At 54.8% G+C, this 24,658-nt stretch overlaps 1 protein-coding gene and 1 non-coding gene across 4 annotated transcripts; one reads left to right on the top strand and one right to left on the bottom strand.

Annotated features, from left to right (window-relative positions):
• Positions 1 to 3,853: 3,853 nt before the first annotated feature.
• Positions 3,854 to 12,596, bottom strand: LOC115352496. The gene is made up of 4 exons (XR_005930784.1): positions 12,396 to 12,596; positions 9,568 to 9,757; positions 5,028 to 5,167; positions 3,854 to 4,840 (listed from the first exon to the last, which is right to left on the bottom strand). It is a non-coding gene; the product is annotated as an uncharacterized LOC115352496 (transcript).
• On the top strand, positions 12,557 to 23,868 carry GGA1 (golgi associated, gamma adaptin ear containing, ARF binding protein 1). Of its 3 annotated transcripts, none has more exons than XM_030040774.2 (17): positions 12,557 to 12,663; positions 13,414 to 13,498; positions 13,813 to 13,888; positions 14,509 to 14,607; positions 15,907 to 16,030; positions 16,545 to 16,645; positions 17,742 to 17,822; positions 18,230 to 18,367; positions 18,511 to 18,592; positions 19,009 to 19,116; positions 19,419 to 19,574; positions 20,351 to 20,415; positions 20,559 to 20,737; positions 20,849 to 21,132; positions 21,351 to 21,520; positions 21,771 to 21,881; positions 22,059 to 23,868. In XM_030040774.2, the coding sequence occupies exons 4-17, from the start codon at positions 14,524 to 14,526 to the stop codon at positions 22,167 to 22,169; spliced, it is 1,794 nt and encodes a 597-aa protein (XP_029896634.1). In that variant the 5' UTR covers positions 12,557 to 12,663; positions 13,414 to 13,498; positions 13,813 to 13,888; positions 14,509 to 14,523; the 3' UTR covers positions 22,170 to 23,868. The 3 variants fall into 3 exon arrangements, with proteins under 3 accessions (XP_029896634.1, XP_029896632.1, XP_029896633.1); XM_030040772.1 differs by lacking the exon at positions 12,557 to 12,663 and adding an exon at positions 12,670 to 12,828; XM_030040773.1 differs by lacking the exons at positions 12,557 to 12,663; positions 13,813 to 13,888; positions 14,509 to 14,607 and adding an exon at positions 12,675 to 12,828.
• The last annotated feature ends 790 nt before the right edge of the window (positions 23,869 to 24,658 follow it).

The following is a 24,658-nucleotide window of genomic DNA, read 5'->3' as shown; positions in this document are numbered from 1 at the left end:
CGGGCCAGCAACGTAGAGGAGCCTTCGCCCCACTTCCCACACAGACCAGACAGAAACATGGCTCTCACTGGGATTTATCCACCAATCCCACTGGCAGAGCAGAAGGCTGCCCAGGAGGGAAAGCAGCTTGTGTCTGAGGGATGGGGAAAACTATGTGTGCAAAGAGTTATGTGCGGAGCCGCAAGTACCACGGATGTGAGAATGTGCAGGGAGGGAGATGGGCAGGAAAGAGGCACGAGCCGCTCACAGAGGGGCCACGAGATTTTATCGAGATAACATTAACCCCCCTCCTACAATGCTCAGCAGGGGCGTTCACCCCCCTTTTATTTGCCACTGGGAACAATAGTGGGAAACCAGGCAGCAACTCTGCCAGCGCTGGCGACTTCCTTCATCTGCAGAGCTGAGCCTCCGCATGGTCAGACACCAGCCCTGTGCAGATGGCTTCTCTCATGCAGGGGTATGTGCTCCCCACATAGGAAGGAGCTGAGACTTTAGGGACCCCAGAAGAGCCGAAATTCTCCAGTGCAATTGGAGGTGGTGATTGGGATGATGAAAGGAAGGTGAAGGGGGCAGGTTGATACTTCCCTGCAGACACTGCAAAGCAGAAAGCCTGGGGAAACGGTAATACTATGGGAAAGTAAATCCCAAAGAAAGAGGAAATCCGGCTAAAGGGCATCTGCAAAGGAGGTGGAGGGTCTGTGCGGCGAGGAAAATATAAGCAATGGTTGTGGAAGCTGGCAGCCACCGGTGCAAGGGATCCAGGAACCTTTCACCCCCAGAGAGATGATCCTATAATAGGGTACCTGCCTGGGAGTGCCTCTCCAGGGCCCCATATAGATGTTCATCCTGGCTGGAGGGCAGTTGGTCTGTACTGGTGTGCGACACCCATGTTCACACCGCTGGCACCAGAGGAGGCTTTGCTGCATTCCCAGAGGGTGCCTTGGGACAGCAGAGAGCTGACAAGCAGTCACTGGCCCGAGGGTGGGGGCCATGCCTGACCCGAGGGCAAGGCGAGCTTCTAACAGGGGGCAAGGCAGGCCTGCAATTTTGCATGGAGAAAACAAAAAAAAATAATCATATTTTAAGGAGGGAAGAGACCAATGCAACCATGTCGGCTTTCAGCCAGAAGGGTGGCAGGGCAGGTCCTCTGCAGAGTGCTTTCACCCCATGAAATGTGGCAGCTCCATTTGCAGAGGTCCCATAAGGTAGGTCTTGGGGTTAACAGTTCTTCCCGGTCTTCCTGGTAGTCCTGGGGAGATCTCAGGCCACCAGGAGCACCCATAGTATCTCAGGACCCTCAGGGTTGTTCCAGACAGCAGCACCTCATGTACCATAGCCTAGAGCTGCCACCTCTACCACAGGGCACCCACACAGCTGTTGAGAACAGACTGAATGCCACCCTCCCCAGCAGGCTGCCAAGATCCTCAGCAGCATCATTGCTGGCAGCAGTATTTATTTTGCTTCCTTACTCGGGCAGGAGATAAGCCAGCTAGGTGTGAAGCCCTGAGGAAAACCACAAGCTTCCCCACTTCCCGGCCAAGGTAGCCCAACCACCCCAGCTGTGAGAGGTTCCTCAGGGACTTTTGTGGCAGGGGCAGCCCCCAAAATCCATCCCAGCACACCGAAGTGGTCCCCACCATCCCTCCCCAGCAGTGCTCTGAGGAAGGGCTCCAAGGGGCTCGGAGAAGAGGGCAGCCAACACGTCCTCTCTAGACGACATGAGCTATGAACCGTCCCTTGCAGGACTGATATGGGTCATCGCCAGACATGACGCTCAGCCCAGAAGGGAAGAGGGAGAGCGGGGAAGGCAAGGCGGCCACGCTGGGTGTGTGGATGCATGGGCCGCTGCCCCCAGATCAAACCAAGCTCTGGAAGAAGAGGCAAGAGATCCCCTTAGCACCCTCACAGAAGGCTGCGGTTTCAGCTCGGTGCTAATTAAGACACCAAAGAAGCTGCACTGGAGGAGGATGCTGCAGAGGGGAAAAGGCGCCTGTCTTATTTTGCACTCAAGGCACCAGGGAGCCTGTGCTGTGGACCGGGCATCAGTGTCTGCTCAAGGCAAAGGGAGCTGGAGAGACTGACCATGCATTCTTTCTCGGAGTAGCAGCTGCTCACTCTGCTATTATTTCCTACTGCTTCATATAATTTGTACTCCACAGCAAGCTATTGTCCCTTTCCACTGGCTATTTATTTCCTTGAATAGCCTCTGGGGAAGGATTTCAGTGCGGGAGTAAAGAAAAAAGAAAAACTCCACACAATAAATATCAAGCAGTGACCTGATTTAAACCGTGTTCTCTGATCTCATCTGGGCCCTGGTTGCGGTTCCTCCCAGGAGCTGCGATTAAGCCACATTTCTGCCTTGGTTTCCCCCTTTTATGAAGCCTAGGGGGGAATGCCCCCTGCCTTAGAGGGCTGTGGGGTGGGTTTCAAGAAGCTGAGCCCTGGATTTTCAGAGGCCAGCGCTCAGGACACAACTGAGAAGAGGCTTCTACCACCTCCTGATGGAGATGCTCAGTCCTCCACCTGTCAGTCACAGAAATTCCCAGATAGGTTTGGCAGGACTGGTTTCCCCTTTAATCAAGAGGTGTTGGTTTGCCTCTCAGCAGATAGTGCTGCAACCTTCACCCAACCCATCCCCAAGCTCTGAAAGCCAGCCAGCTTCCTAAAGGAGGAGGACCAAGAGAACAAAATGTACTTACCTCAGCCAAACACTGAGGTAAGCAGGAGACTGGATAAGCAGGTCTGTGGATCTGGAGGGTGTGTACAGGAGAGGATTGTCCAGGAGATGCAGGAGAAACCAAGTCAATGATGAGCGCAAGGGAACTAGTGTCCATGAGCACTAACCTCCTGCCTAAGATGTTAACCAGGGCAGGACGGCTCCTCTAGGGAAGGCGTTGAAGTCTCTGCATTCGGATCAACTAAAATGGGAAGGAACAAAGGACTGGAGGTGAATCCCCTGCCACCCCTCATGCCCCAGCTCCCTGACAGTGCGTCATGCGGAGCCCCTGTGGGAAGTATGGAAGTAGCATCCATGCTCTGAACGTGGGCACAAGGGATTAGAGGCCATCGGCCTCCGGTAGGCTCTCCACCAGCATCACCCTCCTTCATCTGTAGGGTACAATTTCTCCTCCTTAGGATGTGGGGAATAAGGAGGAGGAAGGATAAAGCTAGCTGAAGAGCTAAAATGTGGAAAAAAAACACCTTTCTTCAGGGCTAGGGGCAGCAATGGAGGGAACCTGCACCAAGCAGTGGAGCAGATCAAGAGCACAGGGGAAGGGTGTAGCCTCAGACTCCATCTCTCTCCCTACCCTACCAGAAAGGCGCTGGTGCCACAGTGACTGACATCTCCCATCTCCATGGGGAGCTCAAACGCGTTCTGATGGATGGTTTCCATCCGCAGGGCCAAGTTATGTCCTTATACCTTTGCAGAGGACATCTCTCTCAGGCAGCTCTGAAGTCTGTGGCAACAATTTTGTGTGCTATGAGTTGTGCACAGAGCACGGAGGAAGGTAGTTCATGTGCATGGGAGCTGGCTCATAAGGCATCAGGGCCATTTCATCAACCCAAGCAGCCAGATGAGTCATGTCTTAGGGGTCCTCAGCTTGCCCGAGGGGCAGGAGAAGGAACTGAACTGGCAGAGCGTGGGGAAGGGAGGTCAGAGGACTGATTACATGCCACCCAGTTCCGTTTCCAGCCTTCATTTCTCTAATTCTTTCCCTCGTGGGGGCATGCCAGGAATGTGGGTTGTGGGAAAGGCTTTCAAAAACACGCCTGGAGATAAAAATGCACTTTTGTTGAAAGCTTCCCTACTGGCAAAGAGAAGATGCATAGAAGGCTCATGGCTTCCCCCTCTCCTGGACTTCTGGGATCTTCCAGCTTTACCCAGCTTGCCAGATGAGATATTATTAGCTTAATGGGAAAAGGATCTTCCAAAGAGCTCTCCACAAAGGATCAGCTTCCTGAGGTCTTACGCTCCACTTGCATCTTGCACCAAAACAGTAAGATCTCCAACACCTTTATCTTACCATTAAGTAAGGAAGATGGCCACCCCCTCATCTTGCACATGAGGAAATTGAGTCACAGATACCCAAGTTCACATCCAAAAAAACCTCTTCTTATTTAGAGTCTCATCTTAAAGCTCCCATCGACAGATTTAAAAAAAAAAAAAAAAAATTAAAAAAAATCCAGCTTTGCAAACCTGTCCGAGAAGCTAAAAAGAATCTGGGCTCCCTTGGCTAATGCAGCTCGAGTATCAGAGATGCTGATCTCTCACCACACCAGCTACTATCAGTAGGAGGTGCTGAGGCATACGGTGCCTCTGAAAAAAATTAGCCCTTGGGTGGGTCCGATTAAGTCCAAAAACCAGAGGCATTCAAAATGAACGGATGCCTTCCAACAGTGGAAGCCAGGGGACTTCCGAGATGCCCCAAGCCCAACTCCCCTGACTTCAAGGGGACCATTTCCCACAACAAAGACAGTGTGAGGCCAGCTGGCTGGAACTCGAATAAGCAAAAAAGAAACGCAGCGTTGCACCATACACAAAAGGTCCGTGGGGACCTCCCTCCATTGAGCTCCGAGCAGCCATCCCGGATTCAACCCCACAGGACAGCAAGGGCACGCAGCGAGAGTGACTGTCGAGTCCCCGCGCGCAGCAGTCCATCCCGCACAGGGAGAACAAGGCTGCTGGCACTGCGTGACTCACTTTGAGCGTGTTTCTCACGGGCTCCAGCGCTGAGCCCGGGCGGGTTGGACAACTCTGAGGACTTGCAGGAATCCTTCAGACAAGCAGAAACCGTCTGAGTCACACGCACAAGGCACGATGCCAAGGGTGGCTCATCCACTGGAAAAAAAAATAAAAAGGAGAAAGAAATGCTAAGGGAGAAATAGCAAGTTTTGAAAAGCCACAAGAATTAACAGCTCATGGGCTGGAAAGAAGGGGAGCAAAAACAAAAGGTCTGTTCTCCCATGCTTATGTCATTAAAGCCAAGTATCCTTCATCCCCGCCGGGAAGCAGCAAGCCACCTTACCACCCATCCGCTTTGAGAGGGTCTGAAGGGGCGATCCACCCTGGATCTAAGGCCATGGCTGAGGTCTGCAGAGGAAGGGGTTGTCAAGTCAAAACTATCTGTTGCTCCAAAATCAGCTTGAACAAACTCCCTTGATGGCCCTGCAAAATGAAACGGTAAAAACCAAACCAGATGGAAATGGGAGAGAAAAGCTGCCAAAAAAAAGGGAATCCAAATCCCGAAATGACTGACTCAGTGCGGGAAATGGGCATCTAAAGAAGGAACTGCAAGCATTTGAAGGAGACCTAAGAAAAGACCAGGCCCACACAACCGACTCCCTGTTCCTCTCCTCCCCGCCTTCCAGAGGGAAGGGCACGAGAAATACATGAACCCATGGACCTTCAGAGCAAGCCACAGGGAAAAGAGCTGAGCCTGACCTGCTGCAGGAGCTCTAAGGACAACCAAAGTGCAGAGGAGGTCCCAACTCTCACTGGCACGAGGAGTGCTAAATTACTTTTTCCCTGCTTCCCGGTGAGAAGCTACAGCCACAGCCTTGCTTAGAGTTGCCACCAGGTCAAGGAGCTTTCGAAGCCAGCACCTGAGCCTGCTGGGTCATGGCACTGCCCAGAGATGTTTCATCTCCACACAGTACCACAGGGAACAAGGCAGCAGCTGCTTGCAGCTGCTTTGCACTGCTGGGACACCTCATCTCCCTTTCCAGCACTATACTGGGCAGTAAGGGACACCCTGTGCATTTGAGGACACCCTGTTTTGCTGACCAGTCCCATATGGGCATCCTGTCCCTCCTCCGGACTGCTCCTGTGAGCCTCTACTCCTGTTTCTGACCCATTCCACTTAGGCAGTCGTACATAAGCCCTCACTTGACCACAGTGGATGTTTATTTTGCATTCCCAGCCGTCGTGCTAGGCTGCTTGTTCTCTCTGGCTCTCTTTCCCTTCCCTCCAGTTTGTGCCTCTTCCTGCTGTCCTCATTTTCCCCACCACTGGCAACACACCCGGGCCAGAACCTGGCTGTGTCTCTCTGGCTGCCCCCAGGTTTCTTCGCACTGCTCCCCGCGAGAGTCCCCCAGCAGCAAAGCAGAAACCCGGTTTTAATTGCAGTCAGATTCCTGGATGGAGAACGCTTGTTCCCGAGAGGGGAAAAGGGTATTACAAACTAAATGCTTTGAACACGACTCACACCAGACAAATCTTATCATATCCCAGGCTGAATAGCCCCAAACATGTTGCCATTCACCATGCAACAAATGGACTTGCCAAGCCAGGAGATCTGATAAGAACAATGCGAGGAGGACCGATGGCTGCAACTGCCAGGCAAGTTCCCATCCCCACGCAGATAGCTTATCTCTTCTGTCAAGATAGGACACGCATCAACGTCTGCTGCACAACAGCAGGGAAAAGCTAGTGAAGACCTGCTCTCCAGTCCTGAACATGCACGTAGCACTCCTTACAACACCGTCCCTGAGGAACATCTCTATTACTCACTCGGTCTCATTAGGAAAGGGGTGGGAATCTTTCCTGAAAGAACTCCGGCATAGATGCAGCTCTCCAGGGACCCAGCTCAGGATGAGCTCAAGAGTGCCTAGTGCCTGCTCTGGACACCAGCAAGCACAGCAGCTAGAGAATGGCTGGAGGGAAGAGGTCTCATAGCCCACTCTTAAGCCACACTGGGACACTTTTGCTTTTAACCCCACCGACTCCCAGCACGCATCCTCCTCCTGAAATTCAGCCAGAGTGTCGCTACAGGGAGGCAAGCTACTCAAGATGTAAAGCTACTCTGTGCGAGGAGAGAGGTGGAAAGAGGAGCAGCCTCTGCTGGGAGCATCTCCTTCTTCTGGACAGAGGAGGGGGATTTGGGCTGCAAATCAGGGACGGCAAAGGTGCAACGTGGTGGACACTGCCTTCGAAATGCCCACTGGGCTGAAGGGAACAGCAGCGTGCCACTTGAACACAGCCCCTCCAGGCAGAGACAAGGCAGAGGCTGTTCGGATGCATCCGGAGGTGTGCGCCTGATCCTTCTCCTGGCTGGGGGACTTGTCTGTCAGCAAGCACATTAAATGGAGGATACACAAGCTCTGCCCCCATTCTGCTCTCTGAGTGAGTTCCCAAACCTGATGTAGTTTGGGGTGGCGGGGGAAACAGGACAGAGTTGTGCGTGCATGGGAAGCCCTTGCAGAATCATGTGCTCCGTGGGCAACATGACGGGCTCCTTGTTCTGCTTGCCCGGGGCAAATTCAACATGTCTGTGCACCCAGACCGGAATGGTCCCCTGCATCCAGCAGCTGGTCCCCACACCCCCATGACCTCATGCGCTCAGGCAACGTTTCCTCATAGCATCTCTCCCACCCCACAAGGCAGGAGGTCAAATGTGGCCAAAGATCCACAACACGGGGTGTAGGATACTGAGTCACAACCCTGGGTTGAGCCGTGCCCAGCAGACAGAGCGTTTCCCAGTTTCAGTCTGGTGCATGCACTCCCATCCCACACACTCACCTATGACCTGTTGCGTGACATTTCCCATCTTCAGAGAGGGAAAAAGTGGAAGATTAGGGGGTAAATATGCAGGCTGCAGGGGACTGCACTTCAAAACCCTGCCTTCAGAGGGACCTGGGCTTGCAGGGTGTAGCTGTTTCGCTCTTGGCCCTAAATGCAAGGAGCAGGTCACAGCTCCCATCCATGGGGTTAAATGTTTGGCGACACCAAGGCTCTGTTGGGAACAGTCCCCAGCCCACCCTGTCCCCCAGCCGTGCCTGGACACTGAGGCACTGCTAACTGGCACAGCCCAAAACCGCACCAGGGACACTGAGGCACTGCTAACTGGCACAGCCCAAAACCACGCCAGGGAGGCTGCTAACAACTGCATGGCACCAGCCATCATCCCGAGGCAGCGCTCGGGCCTGGCCCTGCTCCTGTTGCGTTTACTAAGACAGACGAAGCCAGAGGAACCAGAAAGGAGCCTACGAAAGGCCAGGTCCACCCTCGGGAAATCTGCGTACGCAGACTCTGCGCCTCCGTCCTCCTCCTGGGTCACAGTTTTCTTTTTATTCCTAACCCCACGTCCACCATGCCCCGGCACTGGGTTCACTCCACCCTGCTGCTCCTCGCCGCAGCCAAAAGCGGGGCTGAAGCTGGCTGCAGTGCCAAGCGGCAGAGGCCAAGCAGCCAGGCTGGAGGCAGAGAGCTGCCGGACTGCCTCCTCCTGTCGTTTCACAGTCCGGACTTAAGCCAGAGCCGAAGTTTCCTAGGGAACCTGAGGCAGCTGCAGCCAAAGCAGGATCGTTGGCAATGGGGGGATTTTCAAGCCCGGGCCAAAACCCATCTATTCAAGCTCACCAGCTGCCAAACCTGAGCCAGCTGCACAGCCGAGAGCACGTGCATTCGGCGCTGGGGCACCCTGCAGCGAGAATGCCTCCTCCCTGTGCCGCGTTGTAAAAGAGAGGCTGCACATGGCTGCATCTCTGAGCTCCCCGGGCTGCTGCTACGCTAAACATCCCCAGCAAATGCTTCACTAAGTCACACTTCGTTGTCGCCGCAATGCAGGGATGTATTCATCATCCAGGCTTGGGGATTTGCCGCAGCTGGGCTCCCTGATTTGCTCCAGGATGCCTAGTTTTGTGTCACTGATCTCTGCTCAGATCATGCTTGGGTGCCCATGAAAAATGCATTTGCAATAGGATTTTTCTCCTTCTCCCTCCTGCTGTTCTTTAGAGCCAAACTGTATCTCAGCAAAATCCAGGCTCTTAAACCATTTTTTCCCCAATGCTTGTGCTTTCTAATGACATCCCTTCCATCTGCTAGCGATAACACAGCAAGTCAGGGCTAGAGCAAGAATGGGTGAATCTGTTCACCTTTTCAAGTGCCTCTCATGACACCTGAATCCCAAGCACACTGTATCAGTAGCGGATCTGTTCCAGTCTGGAGCTGATCTCATCAGTGGTGCAGTGAATGACTTCATCAAGGCTCCCTCTTGCGGGCTCGGGGCCTTCAATGCTCACTTCAGCCCCATAAATTTAAGCTGCTCTCTCTAACCTGGCAGGTCTTTCTCTCCCTGTTTTGTTTTTGGCTTACCCAGATATATAACCCACCAGCCCCCTAAGCCACGGCTATGACTAGGGCTTCTGTCCTGCCAGTTTTCTTTCATCTCTGCCTGCTGCCAATACTGTTCCTCAGCAGCAAGAGCATTCCCATGTTCTCAGAGCATTCCCTGACTGCCCCGGACTCTCTTGGGAAGAAGCTATCGGCAACAGCAAATCCAGGTGAGCCTTCCCCAGGGGGTAAAGAGGCACTGCCACTTCCTACACTGGCCAGGAGGGCACTGCCGGCCACTCGGTCGAGGGATCAAGACACCCCTTGAGTTGCCCAGTCTGGAAGGAGGGCTCGAACACAAGGAGCAGCAAGCTGCACAGCTCACCCCTAACTCTGGTATTTGCTTCTCTCGCTTGTCTCGCCGAGCCAGTTGCTCTAATGACAGAACCAACGTGCAAAGGAAATTTAGTATACAGAGGTCAAGGCAATTCCTCAAAGGAACCAAGTGCAATTACCCCCATGCTAACAACCAGGGAAACTGAGGCAGCGAGCATAGCTGTGTATTTCCTTGAGTCTTGCTCCGAGACATACTTAATTGCAGAGATGTAGCCAGCAGGTTTTCTGATCCCTTATCCAGCATCCTGTTTCCTCATTCTGCTCCCGTAGTTGTAGAAGGATGTCTTTGATCACCGGGGACAGGTCTTCCTACAGCGAAAAGGGAAACGCTGAAAGAAATGGAAGGGAGCAATCCTGGTGGATGACTGCATACCACAAGAAAGTGCTGCATATAAAAGGGAAGGAGACATTTCCTATTAGATTAAAGGAGCTCAAACCTGCTCTCCCTCTAGAGAAGTATGCAATTCTATACTTGCCTCTCTAATTGCAACCCTCTGCTGGGAAAGGTGCTTACGAGCATTGCAAAAGAAAGATTAGCCAAGGTCAGGGAATAGCAGGGCTGCAAATCCAAAGGATTGCGTAAGAGGTGCATGGTCCGAGGTGATGTCAGGAGAGGTGCTGCCAGTCCTGTTCCAACAGAAAGTGGCAGAGGTAAAACTGAGCCAAAATCCCAGGAACTGGCTGCTGCAGTCAGCCGGAGCGGGAAAACAAGAAAAGGGAACAAAAGACTGCAGTACCGAGCTTCAGGAAAGTGAAAGGTATGCCTTGGCAGAATGCCTTGCCAAGGAAAGAGGAATGTGACGGGGAAAGGGAACCTCGCATCACAGGCCAGAGCCGACGACCCAGCAGGAAGCGCAGGAAAGCTCTCGCTGCCGCACACAAGCGCATCTGAAAAACATTGCAGGGTTCATGTAAACACACAAGGCAGAGAAACCAAACAAAAGCTGGGACAGAGCGAGGGTGACAGGGCGGTTCTGGCTGGCTGAAGATGACCTGGTGGGTGGAAAACCCCTCTCCCAGGCGACCCGGCCACTCCTGCGAGGCCGCCTTCCCTTCCCGGCTGAGGGAGACTTTGCCTGTTTTGCGATTCACCTCGACTGTACAGGCAGCAAGAGCATTTGCTAAGCCCAGGTTGATCAGGCAGGAGCTCAGCCCTGCCTGCTGCTGCCCTCTGCGGGACAGCCTGCTGCAGGGCCTGCCAAACCCGGGATCCCGCACCCCTCCGCCTGCACAAGCTTTCACGCCAACTACCCAGGCCTCCAGCTTGCACGTAATCACTTTCCTCCGCAACTGGCTAGGAGCTAATTATAGTTCCAGTACTTTCATTCTGGAGCGGTGTTAATTACAACATGGAGCATCTCACTCCATCCAAACCTAGTTTGGGACTCCAGCTGTTGGTAAAAATAAATCGAGGGACAGGAGAAAGGTTTTTCCTCACGCATCATCTAGCCACTGTTATAGGGAGCAAAATTCAGACTCAGATCTCTTTTTTTGTTGCACTTAGGGTCCTCTTAGATGGAAAGCGGGTGTAACCAAAGGGAAAAGAGACTCCTGAATCGAAGAGAAATAAAAGCAAAGTCTCAAAGGCCGCTGCTGACACAACTGTTATGCATGAGTTCACTCGCCATTGTTTGCAACCAGCTGAAAAGAGGCGCAGCCTTCCATTCATCCTAGACTTGCTAACCACTGGGTGTTGCCAGAAGGAGAAAAATAAACAACCTTGAGACTCCAAGGGATCAAAACCTGAACAAAAGGGGGCTGTGAAACACCAGACTGCAAAACCACTCCTTCAGAGGCACGGCTTTGTGGGTGGGAGAGAAGTATGCCTTCTACGCAGATTGTACATGACCTAGAAGAGCAGTATCTAGGCCTCAGTCTCCTAAAGATGACTTAAGGATTCTCAGAAAAATCAAAGAGGTAGTAGTGACAGGCAAGGCTGACTCATAAGATTAAAATAACTCATGTAAAACGTGCCTAAACACAGCAGAGGGAAGGATGTGGCAATTTTCTATGAAAGGCACTTAAAAAAAAAGGCTTTGTGATGCAAGGCAGTGACAGTTAAAAAAAGAACTACATTCAAGCACCTAAAAGTACTTTTTAATGGCCAAAAATTCCCCCCCCAAAACAATGGCTAGCCATAAGGAAAAGACATTAGGCGTGACATCAGGGCAGCTCCCTTGCCTGCCATCTGCGGGATTAGCACTGTAAATGAGTAACCCAACGCAGGACCGCTCTGACTCAGATGTCTGTCTCCAGGATCAGAGGCTTTAAGGCTGAACAGGCTGTATCGTACTCGCACTCCTATGGCCGAGGCTCCAGCAGGGCCAGCCCCAGCGGGCAACTTCGAGCAGCAGCGCTGATGCGGTACACCGCAGACTCTTCAAAGAGGTAGAGGCCTGTGCTCACCAAAGGTCGTCGAGTTAGCACCTTTCACCGGCATTACTTAAAAACAACAAAAGCAATAAATCACCACAGGGACACAGTTCCCTCCAAGACCACCGGGGCACAGAGAAAACGAGCGGTATTAAGCGATACAGTTAAGGCTGGCCTGGATTACCAGAGCTGCAAGGAGAAAGAGGACAAATGGAGTTTATGTTTCTAAACCCCTCAGTTATTTCCAGGCCTTCGCCAACCTCCCCCCAGCTGCTCAGCCGGGTGGGGGAAGGCCTGCCAGGGGAGGACCGGCAGCTACCTAAAGATGACTCCCACCAGGGCATGGCGGCTCGCTTACTAGCATTTATAATGTCTCCTAAAGCACCCAGCCCCTCCGAGAGGCCACCCGCACAGCCGCCAAGGCCTTAAGGTGAGGGACCGGGGCCCCGCCATTCCCCTCAGGGCCGGGCGGCCGCGCAGCGCGCATGCGCCGGCGGGCTCGTGTCCTTTGAAAGGACACGCGGCTCCCCCGCCAGGCGGAAGTGCCCGCTCTCTCTACCGGAAGTGGCCTCACCTGCCAGTACCAGGGTTCTTCCGGGAAGGGAGGTCGGCTTGTTTCCGTCCGGCGGTCGGTTTCCGGCGCTCCTGGCCTGCGCTTGCTCTTACTTGCTTTCTCCGTCCTTCTCCTGGAGCCTTTCCGCTTCCTTCCCCATCCTGCGCCTTGCTCCCCCCCCCCCCGACTCTGCGCGCTGAACTCTATGGTGCCTTGGAGGTGCGCTTCGGCAGGGGGCGCGCTGGGAGCGGGGCGGCGCTCTGTGCCTCCCAACTTCCGGTGCTTTATGGTAAGACCGTCGGAGAGGCGCTCTAGACGGTTCGGTCCTTTCTCCATGGCTCGGCGGTACCGGGCCGGGCGGGTGGGCGGCGGAGCCCTGTTACCCCGCTGAGGTAAACCGGTGGGCGGGCGGGACCCTCCGCCATGGAGCCCGAAACGTTGGAGGCGTGCATCAGTGAGTGCCGCTGGAACCGCTTCTGACACGACACGGCCCGGCCGCGCCGCTGGCGGGCCCCGGCCGACACCGGGGAGGGGGGGGGGGGGGGGCAGGCAGTGGGGAGGGGGTGCTGGTATTTGGGGGAGGGGAGGGCAGTGGGGTGTGAGGGAAGGGGTGGGGGACCGTCACGGAGAGGGTCTGGGGGTCGCAGGTAGCAAGGTGTCAGGGTGGGCCTGGAGGGGGGTTGGCTTGGCGCAAATGGGGGTGTTGGGGCCCGGCGTGAGGGGTGGGTGGTCGTGGGGTCGGCTGGGGTCTGAGGGTGGAGACCCTGGAGCTGATGGCAGGGCAGGGAGAGCGTCGGCAGGGCGCCCATCGCAGCGGAGATGGTGGGTCAACGTGCGCCGGTGGCGGTGAGGGGGTTTGTGCGCCGGGTTTCTACGGGAAGGTGCGAGTGGACGCGAGCGTGTTTTTCCCGACGCGCCGTCCTCCGACGATGCACCTGGTGGAGTTGGCAGGGAGGGAACGGGAGCGATATTGACTCTCGCCTCTACAGGGTGGGAGCCTGGGGAGATTTTTCTCACTGTCTGTTTCTCCCACCTGCAGACAAAGCGACAAACCCCCTGAACAAGGACCTGGACTGGGATGGTATCAATGCTTTCTGTGAGCAGCTCAATAAGGAGCTAGAGGGGTAAGTGCTTCGTCCTTTCCCCAGGCTGCTCTAGGTCGCAGCCTAGGTTATGATTCCTCACCCGGTAAAATTCAGTGGGGTTGTCCCAGGAGCTGAATAGGCACGAAGCTCCTCAAAGTGGGGGTGGGTGGGGGGTCCTGGTCCGCTAACAGAAGGTTCCCCCAGGGTTTTGAGGTGTCTCGGTGCCTTATCAGTGCCTTAAACTTGCAATGTGCTTTTCAACCCTGGACTCCTAGACAGAAACACAGGTACCAGGCTTTTCAGCAATAACGGGCTAGTTTTTTTTTTTTTTTTTCCCCCCTCGCTCCTTCCAGTCCTCCGCTTGCTACCCGACTTCTTGCCCACAAGATCCAGTCTCCGCAGGAATGGGAAGCTATCCAGGCCCTCACGGTAAGGGCATCTGCAGGCTGGTAGAACTAGATGGAGGGCCAGGGTGTGGAGTTGCTCCAGTTTGACTGAAGAAGTATGGGAAGCTTTGAATTCCCTCTGAGAAAGCCCTGAAGCACCTGGGCCCTTGGGTGGGAGAGGGGCTGAAGGTCGTTCCACAAGAGAGGAGGGATGACTGGTAGGAAAGGTCTTTTGCTAGGAAGGATCAGAACCTGTTGAAGTTGATAGGAAGCTTTTTGTGCTTTGTTGTGGTGGACTTGGCAGTATTAGGTTAATGGTTGGACTCAGTGATCTTAAAGGTCTTTTCCAACCTGAATGATTCTATGATTCTTAATGGTGTTGTGGATCCACGCTGTGAAACCCCGGTGTTTGTGAGCTCTCTAAGGGGATCCCTTTCCATGGGCTGTTGAGCCACCTTTGCAAAGACTGACCCCAAAGAGGAATATCTTCTTGCTTTCCCTTTGGGAGGGTGCTTGGCCACCTGGGAGGGCAAGGGGGTGTCCCTCCGCGCTGCTGTGAGGATAGCCGTAGGTTCCGTGCCTGGCCAGGGTGGAGCAGGAGGGAGCTGGCTCCTGAACCTGCTGCTGACCCCATGCTGGGGCTCACCTCGCCCCTCTCCCCAGGTGCTGGAGTCCTGCATGAAGAGCTGCGGCAAACGCTTCCACGATGAGGTGGGCAAGTTCCGCTTCCTCAATGAGCTCATCAAAGTGGTGTCACCCAAGGTGGGTCTCAGAGCATCGTGCTGGAGGGGACTGAAGCCTGGTGGCAGGAGGGCTTTGGGAAGAAGTGGTGGCTGAGCAGAAAGGTCAGGCACCCCCTGGGATGTGGAGGAAACAGGACAGTGATAGTAGGAGATTTAGTCCTTGTTCCCTGGTGAAGGTGAGCTTTCACCCCTCTGCTCCAAGCTGATTCTTGATGCAGGAAGCTGAGGGCCAGCTAGACATGATGCAACCAGCGCTTGTGAGACTACTGAGCTCATGTGCGTGCCTGGAGTCACCTTCCCTGCATCTCTGTTGGGCTCTGTCTGCGCTGCATGTGCTCAGGAACCTCCCCCGGCTTTGACATCGTGACCACGTCTCTCTGGGGTGTCCCAGCCTGGTTGAGACACTCTCAGAGGGCAAGCCCAGGCCTGGTCAGTGGTGCTCTGGCGAGTCCATCTGAAGCACCAAGTCGTTACCTGCTCCTCTGCTGATGCTGCTGGTCCTGCAGCACAACAAGCTGTGCGTGCTCTCCTATTCAATCAAGGCAGTTAACACCAGCAACTATAGAGTTAAGGGAACACAGACTAAATATGACTAAGGAAAACCTTCGTCTGCCAGTCACAGCTTGTAATCTGTGTCGACAAAGAGCCAGGGACAGTGACAGTGGCATCCTAAAGTCCTTGCTAGGCGCCCTAGAGAATGTCCTGTACCTTAAGCCACTGGCCTCCGGTGGCACATGTGCTGTTTCTACCACCAGTGCCCCCAGCAGACCGAGGGGAGAAGGGTGAAGGATGATTGCATGACAGGGGGAGAGCTGTAATGTTTGGACATCTCGCTGCTGGGTGCTGGTCATCTGGAGCTCAACTAGTTCTAAAGGGTGCCAGGCTTTGGAGAGTGCCCCTGAGAGAGAGAGAGGGCTGGGCCCTGCCCCAGGGACCGTTACCCACAGTCCTTCCCCTCTCCCAGCTCTGCTGTCCCCCTGTTCCTGAAGGGCTGCTGTGCCGAGCAGGTCCTGTTTGGAGTACCCTTTCCTTCACAAAGTGACAGAGACCTGCCTGAGCCTTTCCACCTGTCCCTGCGTGTCGCTGAGGGGCTGCTGGTGCAGTGCTTCACTCACCTCTTGTGTTTCCTGTGGTGGAAACCAAGCACAGCATAGAACGTGTTGCAAGGGCCTCGTGAGCTTTCCTGCTTGCTTCCTCTTTCCTCCTCCTTGTGCCGTTGGGAACGGTCTCACTTCTCCTGGGGGAGGGGAGGAGAGGAACAGGCCAGGCTTGCAACGGCTCAGATCAGCTTCAAGCCACCACTTCTCTCTTATTCTAGTATCTTGGCAGCCGGACACCAGAAAAAGTGAAGTCAAAGATCCTGGAGCTGATGTACAGCTGGACGTTAGGGCTGCCTCACGAGGTGAAGATCTCGGAAGCCTACCAGATGCTGAAGAAACAAGGTGAGAGGCAGTGGTCTGAAAGGGGAAGGGGCACGGACGGTTTGCCCTTCCCCGTTTTTTGTCCGGGTAGAATCCGAAACAGACTCTCCCTTTCCTGTGCCCAGACGCAGCACATCCATCAGTGTGGCTCAGCACCAGGGGCAGGTGCAAGAGCGGGTGCCTTGGGGCTCCTAGCTGGCCAGAGGGAGTTGCTGGTGGTCTGACTTTCTTGATGGGTTGGAGGGGACATCTGCTTGCTCCTACAGGAGATGGGGCACTGGAAAGGTCTGGGACTGAAGGGTTGTGAGTGCTTTGGCAGTTGATGCTGGGTTTTTCTAAGAAAGGATATTTATGGGGAGTGGAGGGCTGTTCTTCCATGAAAACACAATCCAGGATCATGGGTAGCGGGAGCAAACCCACACTCCCTCAGTTCCAGCTGGGTTTGGTGGGCCATTAGGGAAGGAAGGACCTAGGTGGCAGCCCCATCCCCCAGTGGGGCGAGTCCTCCTGACCTCTCCGTTGGTGTCTACTGCAGGGATTGTGAAGTGCGACCCAAAACTGCCTGACGATGCTCCTTTTCCACCGCCTCCCCCTCGGCCCAAGAACATCATCTTTGATGATGAAGAGAAATCCAAGGTAAGGGCTCCGTGCAAGGAGAGGGACAGTGGGCAACATCTTCCCGGCTTCAGGATCTCCTATCCCCTTGAGGTAGAGATCCAGAAAGACTCACCCCCCTGCTCCACATGCTCTCCTTCAGAAAATGCATCACAGGAATGCTGAGGGCCCGCTCCAAAATCGTGACGAAGGAAACAGCCAGAGATGGGGCATGTGGGTCTGACCTTTGGAGCACTTAGCTGCAGGATGGTGCAAAGGGTGAAGTGCTGACATTAGCCCAGCAGGTTCTGGGAGGTTTGCTGCTGTGCGGTCTCCAGGATTCTGAGTTCTAGGCCATGAGGTTTAAATCCCAGCCCCAGCTGCTGCTGCTGTTATCTCTTCCCCACCCCCAGCACTGCAATCTGCTTATTGCCCAACTACTTATACCCTCCTGGACCCATCCTATATTGCCTTTCCATCAGAATTGTGTCACCACTCAGGCAAACCCCTGCATTATCAGTGCTGATACATTTAAGCAAGTATTAGGCTCCTCTGGGTCTAGTTCTGCAGCAGAGGTGTGATCCCAATTTGCTGCAGGGGATTTATTTTGCCTCCATGGGTCACAGTGTGCAAATGAGGATTTGTAGGTGGCCAGTGGCACTGTTCACTGTCTGTGGAGGGGGAGAGAAAGTGGGAGCTCTCCCTTTTCACCAGTTGCACCTGCAAAGAGGCGTGTGAAGAGGTCCAAGTAGGAGTCCATTACAATCCCATGATAATTCCTGCGAAAACCAGGCTTTCTGTCGTTCTCGGTACTAGTGCTACTGTGCTCCAGGGTCTCCATGGTGCGTAACAGGCAGGGAGGAGCAGGTTTTGAATGCAGGGGATCTTCAGGGAAAGACCTATCTTACATAACCAGAACCACAAAGGGAAAAGGAAGACCGGTTGTACTACTTCTCTCCCTGGTCTCTGATGGCCCACAAGCTCTTGTGGCTGGGCTTTCAAACGGCTGGCATTGTCTGCTGTCTCTGCCAGATACGGGTTTGGGGCAGGGGTAGTAACTCTACTGGCTCTAGTGTTGCACGATTGACTCTGGCTGCCACCCATCAGCTTGGGCTCAGAGATGACTTCTGTTTTGCAGATACTGGCTCGTCTCCTGAAAAGTTCGCATCCTGAGGACCTCCGGGCTGCCAACAAGCTCATCAAGGAGATGGTTCAGGAGGTGGAGCTGAGGGGTCATGGTCTGGGTGGCAATGCTTGGCACTAAGGGAGCAGTGGGTCTCTGTCCTCATGCAGACATATGGAGCTTCTGCCCAAAATTTTGCAGCAGCAGCTGCTAAAGAGTCCTTGTGTGATTTCTGCCATCCCTTGGCTACTTGAAGGAATGGCTGTGGGCGCTTTCTGTGGCCCAAGCCCTGCTGCAGCACTAGATCTGCAGCAATTCCATCCCTGTTTGGCAAGTGCTGGCCCAGAGATGATCTGGAGTTTTCCACTGGAGTGGGAGCTGTTTTGAGGGCAGCACTGCTGTGCCTTAGTCCAGGGTGTTGGTGTGTTGGCTGGCCCAGCCTTCCTCCTCTCCAAGTTGCAGACAAGAGCAAGAACATCCTTCCCTATGTGCTTCCCCTCCAGGACCAGAAGCGCATGGAGAAGATCTCCAAGAGGGTGAATGCCATTGAGGAGGTGAACAACAATGTGAGGCTGCTAACAGAGATGGTGACAAGCTACAGCAAGGGGGAGACAACGGAAAGCAACGAGGACCTAATGAAGGTGAGGAAAGGCCATCCTAGCATCCTCCCTGGGCTTAGCAGAGATGGGTGACCCTTATCCCCCCCAAGTTCCTCTTCCCTGTTTTGTACCCCCAGCTGAGCATCCTGCTGCTTGCCTCAGCACCCCTTTCTTCTCTCCCCCAGGAGCTGTATCAGCGCTGCGAGCGCATGAGACCCATGCTTTTCCGGCTCGCCAGTGACACAGAAGACAATGATGAAGCTCTGGGTAGGCGTATCTGGCCTTTCTCATTCTGTCCTCCCTCCATCTTCTTTCAGGGAGCCTGTGCTTGAGCTGCCTGTGGCATGGCATCTATCAGCATTTACCGCTCTGTTTGGGGTGACTGCTCGCTGTAGGTTAGTTAGTCTATGCCTTGGCACTAAGCAGGGGCAATCAGCAGTGTTACAGGCTTCCTCCGCTTCACTGTAGGAATGATGCTTAAGCTTGTCCGGCCGAGACTGACATGGAGGTGTCACGGTACCCTGGTGCAGTCTGCAGCCACAATTGCGAAAGCGCTATCTGCAGCGGGCTGTTAGCAGCTCCTTGGGCCTTGCTTTGAAGGAATAGACAGAGTTGGGGTATAAAAGTCACTCTCTTTGTTTCTTCGCAATTTTCAAACTTACTTCCCACCTCTTCCGTTGCAGCAGAGATCCTGCAAGCCAATGACAATCTGACACAGGTGATCAATCTCTACAAGCAGCTTGTACGGGGAGAAGAGATCAATGGGGAGACGGTGGCTGGTCCCCTTCGAGGTGAGGAGACTTGGGGAATGGGGACGGGAAGGTCAAGCAGAGGGACCCTATTGCTGGTTTCCTGCAGTATGTAATTGCAATGTAAGAGAAGATTGAGAGAAGTGGAAAGGTGAAACCTGCAGGAGGTCAGACTGGGGCTGGTGAGATCAGGAAATGGCTTGTAGAGATGACTGATGCATGAAGAGAGGGAATTGGAAGGGAGAACAGAGGGGGAGTTCCCTCTCTTGGGTGTGAGGAAGGATGGGAACTGGCCTCAGCACACTGGATAAGGGTTTCTGTTTCAGCTTGTTCCTTCTTTGCAGGCAGCACCTCAGCACTTCTGGATCTGTCAGGCCTGGATCTTCCAGGAACAGGCCCTTCCTACCCAGCCTTGCCCACCCTTTCAGGTGGCTCAGCAGTCCCTGTGCCTGACCAAGCTGGCTCTGTCTCCTTGCTGGATGATGAACTCATGTCTTTAGGTGAGAAATCCAGAGCAAAAGCTCTTTATTCTCTCCTTGACTCTGGACAATCTGCATGGATGTTCTCCTTGTGGCAGGAACACGAATAAGGGAGAGCTCTGGGAGAGGTGAATAATGAAAGACCAAGAGGTGTCCTTCACTTAGTGTGAGGCAGAAGGAGGGAAAGACTCTGCTATGATTCTGAACTTCAGTCCCATGCGGTTTTCCTGGCTAGTCAGAGAGAGCCTGCAGGGATGTGCCCTCTGATTTGCTCTGGGAAAACTGACCTGGCAGGTAAATCAACAGTGACGCAATGGCCATCCCCAGATGGGATCACAAGGTTGGATCACCCCCAGCACTTCATCTTTACTCCTTGCAGTTGAAGTCACGAGCAGACAACAGATGCATTGGACTTCCAGAACTGTTGACATGGAAATCTTGTGAGGTGCCAATCCTAGAAAGCTGTAGAGTCATGCTTTTCCCAACAAAGTGTCTTGTTTCCTAAGATAGGTGCTTTGAGTACAACAGCATGAAGTAGACAACGTGGTCAGTCGGGCTTGTCAGCCCAGTAGTATTCACTACTCTGCCAATTGCAGTGAGAACTAGACTGTAAATGAGGATCTCCGGGCAGAAAAAACACTATCGCCCTCCCAGCTCTCCCCCATGCAAGGATGGGGGCCAGAGATGGAGACCACATTGGTGGTTCTGCCTTGCTGCTTCTGTGTGTTATTTGGGCCCCGTTTAATGCTCTTACCCACTTGGTAGCTAAGCTTCATGTTTGCTTTTACCCCTGGCAGGCCTGAATGACCCAGCACCGCATCCTGCCCAGGCTGGTGACAGCAGTGGCTGGAACAGCTTCCAGGTAACGTGCTGGGAGCCAGGGCAGAGGGTGGGGAGGGTGGTGAAAGCAACAAATGGAGCAGGTAGGGAAACATCCCACATCTGATGGTTGGTGCTGATATGCAACCCTGCTTGAGGGACTCTCCTGTGCACTCTTTTTTACAGTCATCAGATAGCACCGAGCTCAGTATCGCCCCTATCACGGCAACGCCACCAGTCAAAGCAGAAGCTGGCGCATCCTCCCCAAAACCTTCTCCTTTCACCAGTGGCCTGGATGACCTGGACCTCCTGGGCAAGACTCTGCTGCAACAGTCTTTGCCTCCAGAGTCTCAACAAGTGCGATGGTAAGCAGGGATAGTGCAATCTCGCATCTCTCCCCATCGTTTCCATTTCTGGGGTGCTGCACACGACATTTCAGTGCCCTGTTCCACTCCTTGCTCTCTCTCTCCCTACAGGGAGAAGCAGCAGCCACCCCCGCGGCTCACCCTGAGGGATCTCCAGAACAGGAGCAGCTCTGGCACCACGGCCCACAATCCCAGCGCTCTGCCCGTGCTTCAGAGTGTTTCCCCTAACCCCACGCTGCCCCTGACCTCGGAGCTGTCTGCCCCTGCTGTGCTTCCAAAAGCTGCCACCGCACCAGCAGGAAGTACTGCAGTCCCACCACGGCCTCCTGCCACCGCGCTGCCCCAGGAGATCTCGCTGGCCAACATCACTGTGCCTCTGGAGTCAATCAAACCCAGTGAGCCAGGGCGAAAGAGGGGGGGCAAGCTTGGGGGGAACAAACCGTGCACACATGGAAGGGAAGAATGTGAGGAAACTTTTTGCTTGTTGGATTTTGTGGAGGTTGAGGAGGAGTGGCGTCTCTGTCACTTGTATGGAGTTTGGGTGGTGGGGAAAGGTTGCTGCAGGGCCAATTCCCTCCTGTCTGACTGCTGCCTGTCCCTGCCTTTCCCACAGGCAGCATCCTCCCTGTGACGGTGTATGACCAGCACGGCTTCCGTGTCCTTTTCCACTTTGCTAAGGATGCCCTGCCCGAAAGGCCCGATGTGCTTGTGGTGGTGATTTCTATGCTTAGCACGGCCCCGCAGCCCATCCGCAACATTGTCTTTCAGTCTGCCGTCCCCAAGGTAAGGTGGTTGCTGGGGCTGAGGTCCCCAGACTGGGCTGAAGTGTGATTCTGTCTTTGCAGGAAAGGCAGGGTGGGTGGAGGGAGCTCTGTGGGACTCAGAGCGAGTTGTGTTGCCTTCAGATTAGCAGGAACCAGCACAATGTTTTTTCTCTTTGGGTAGACAGTGGAGGGTCTCTAAATACGGGAGCAAGGTCTCTGGCTGCCAAGTCCCCCTCAGGAATGTGCGGTGTTCTTGTCTCTCTCCCTAGGTGATGAAGGTGAAGCTACAGCCTCCCTCAGGCACGGAGCTGCCGGCGTTCAACCCCATTGTCCACCCCAGTGCCATCACACAAGTCCTGCTGCTCGCTAACCCACAGAAGGTAACGGCACCGTCCCTGGGGCATGAGCAGAGGCTGGTCTTGCTGCCTGGGCAAAGCCTGCCTACCTTGTCTTTATTCCCTCTGCTCTCTGCAGCTTCCTAGAGACCTGAATGGTTTGTGCCTCATGCCTTTCTTCCCCACCCTTCTGACTGCTTATCCTTTGTCCCCCGTCTGCAGGAGAAAGTGAGGCTACGGTACAAACTGACCTTCACCATGGGAGAGCAAACCTACAATGAAATGGGGGATGTGGACCAGTTCCCCCCACCGGAGTCCTGGGGAAACCTCTAGGGCCACACATTGCAGGCACTACACTGCAGAGTCCTCGGGAAGCCGGCCCTGCGGGGCTGGAGCAGCCTGAGGAGATGGGGAGGGCGGGTGGGGGGCTGCCGCTCACGCTCTATTCTCCAGGTGGCCGGGCGAGGGCCGGAGGGAGCGTTCCTCAAGGAGGAGAGCAGAGATGCCAGGAGATGTTCATCCCACAAGACTAGGAGTGGAGTGGAAAGCTTCGTGTGGGTGAACAGTTGCCTTCCCTGCTCTTCCGAAGGCGACACTCCCTCCCCGGTCTGTCCAGCTTCTCTTCTAACCCTGCTTTCCGCCTCTAGGTGCAGTGGGGAACGAGGATTGGGGAGATTTAACAGCCTCAGCCTGGGGCAGGGCCTAGCGAAGGAAGATCCTTTTCCTTGTCTGTCCCCTCCGTGCTTCCCAGCCCTTCAGCTGCTTTGTGCTCTGTGGTGCTCCCTCTTGTCCCCCTTGCCCCCTCCTTGGAGCTGGGCCCCAGTGGTTCCCTGTGTGGTGGGATCACACTGGAGCTGGTGTGGAGCAAGGCTGGACAGATGTCTCTCCAGCACCAGAGAGCAGGCAACTGCCCTTGCTTTGGGGGGGGTCAGGGGGAGTGATCTCCTATCTCCCTCCTTCCAGCTGCTTAGAGAGCTGTTGGTGGGAGGTGGGCCCTGGCGTGGGACCCCTGGTGCTGGGAAGGGCTCTGTGCCCTCCCGCCCCCTTCAGCTGGAGCTCCTGGGCACTGAACCCCCCCGCAGCGAGGAAGCCCACACCCTTCCCACCTGCTTTATCTACCACAGCAAGCTTTAGGGACCGCTGCCAGATTTTTGTCCCGCCTGCCAGCCCCGAGAGGGGTGTGCTGGGGGCGGGGGGGGGCGCTGAGTCTCTCCACAGCCTCCTGCCCGACAGGGAGAGGAAGCAGCACATGGTCTTCCTCCCCCAGAGTGGGCTGGAGAGCGTGGTGGGGCAGGGGGCTTTCTCAGCTCTTCAGTGTCTTCTCGCCGTGAGGGGCTATAGGAGTCGAGGAGAGACTGGAGTCCAGCCCATCACTGGGGGGGGCACCACTAAGCTCTGCACTGGGGGGGTACGGGGAGGGGGGGGGGGGTATAGCTGTGCCTTGCGCACCCTTGCCCACAGGCGTGGGCAGCCCTGGCTCCCTGCGGCAGGGAGGGGGCTCGCCCCAGCCGCCTGATCACTGTGACACAAGAGCGGGGATCTGCAGGCACGGAGGAGACGCGGGGGTGGCACATTCCCTAGGAAACCCCATCCCCATGGGACTTGCGACCACGGGAGCCGCTTCCCGTCCCTAAGCTGGTTTTAAGAGAGCCTGATCTTAAAAGCAGGGGCAGGCTGCGGACCTGCTTCGGCTCACCAGAGGTAGGAGGCAGCAAGCGGGGTGCCTCGCGCTCTTGGCTTGGGGACGGAGAAGGTGAGGTGTCTTGGAGCTGGGCGCAGCGAGCAGTAGAGGAGAGGGGGAAGCAAGGTCTTTATGCTGGTGTTCTGCTGTGTCTTACTTCCCTTTCTGGTCTCTTTTCAGGGTTTTGTAGGGGTTTTTTCTTTGCAGATCTTGTTTGGTTCTTGAACAGACTTGTATATATTTTCAGTGCAAAATTCTGTAAATGGAAGAAAACAAACAAAAAGATTTAAAATGAAACGCCCGGCGCGAAGAATCTGCTGTATTTAAGGGAAATAAAGAGTTCTTTCCTGATCCGGTCCCTCTGCCTTTTGACCTAAGGCATGTATTTTCCCCTCACCTTCCCTGCCCCCCGAGGAGCTGTTTCCACCCTGCAAGGGCTCTTTTCCATCTCAAATCCTGCCCCTGCAATCCTTGTAATTCATCCCCCGCTCACCCCGGGGCCTTGTCATGATGATTTCCCCACTCCCGTGAGCAGGGAGAGGGGATGGTGGAAGTCCCCCAGCTACTCTCAATTCCTGTTTGAGAGCAGAGTCACTTCCAGGCTGTGAGCTGGGCGCTGCCTGCTTCCCTCCTTCCCTGGGAAGAGACAGCGGGCAGGGGTCAGTGCCCCACAGCCCACGGGGAGCAGGGCTTGAGCTGCTTTTTTTTGTTTGCAGCTTTGCCAGGGGCTGCCTCTCGGAAGAAGCAGCTCCGCGGGGCAGTTTCATTGCAGGGGTGCAAAGAGGTGGATCTGCTCTGGCAAGCAGCAGCGCCAGCACTGGGAGCAGGGCTCTGATGTTGCATGGGAGGAAAGAGACCGCAGCTTGGCCACCACCTAATGCGGCCAGCAAGGGTTTGGTGGGGCTTTTCTGTGTCTTTGCAATAGGTGCTTGAAGCCCTTGCCTGCTTTCAGCAACCACAATGCATGTTAGGAGCACCCCCGGGGATTGCAGCTGGGGGATCAGATGTGCTCGGCCACAGATTTAGAGCAATCTGGTGTTTTCGGGCAGGGAGAACTGTGCTCCCTCGGCCGGTCTCTGCTTGAAAACAGCTGCCAGCACTGGTTTGCTATGTACTCACTGGAGGCTCGCCCCTGCCACCA

The sequence above is a fragment of the Aquila chrysaetos genome, chromosome 17 (assembly GCF_900496995.4).
Source record: "Aquila chrysaetos chrysaetos chromosome 17, bAquChr1.4, whole genome shotgun sequence".
Classification (NCBI taxonomy): Eukaryota; Metazoa; Chordata; class Aves; order Accipitriformes; family Accipitridae; genus Aquila; species Aquila chrysaetos.
Note: the sequence above shows the minus strand (reverse complement) of the source record. Positions and strands in the feature narration are given on the sequence as shown.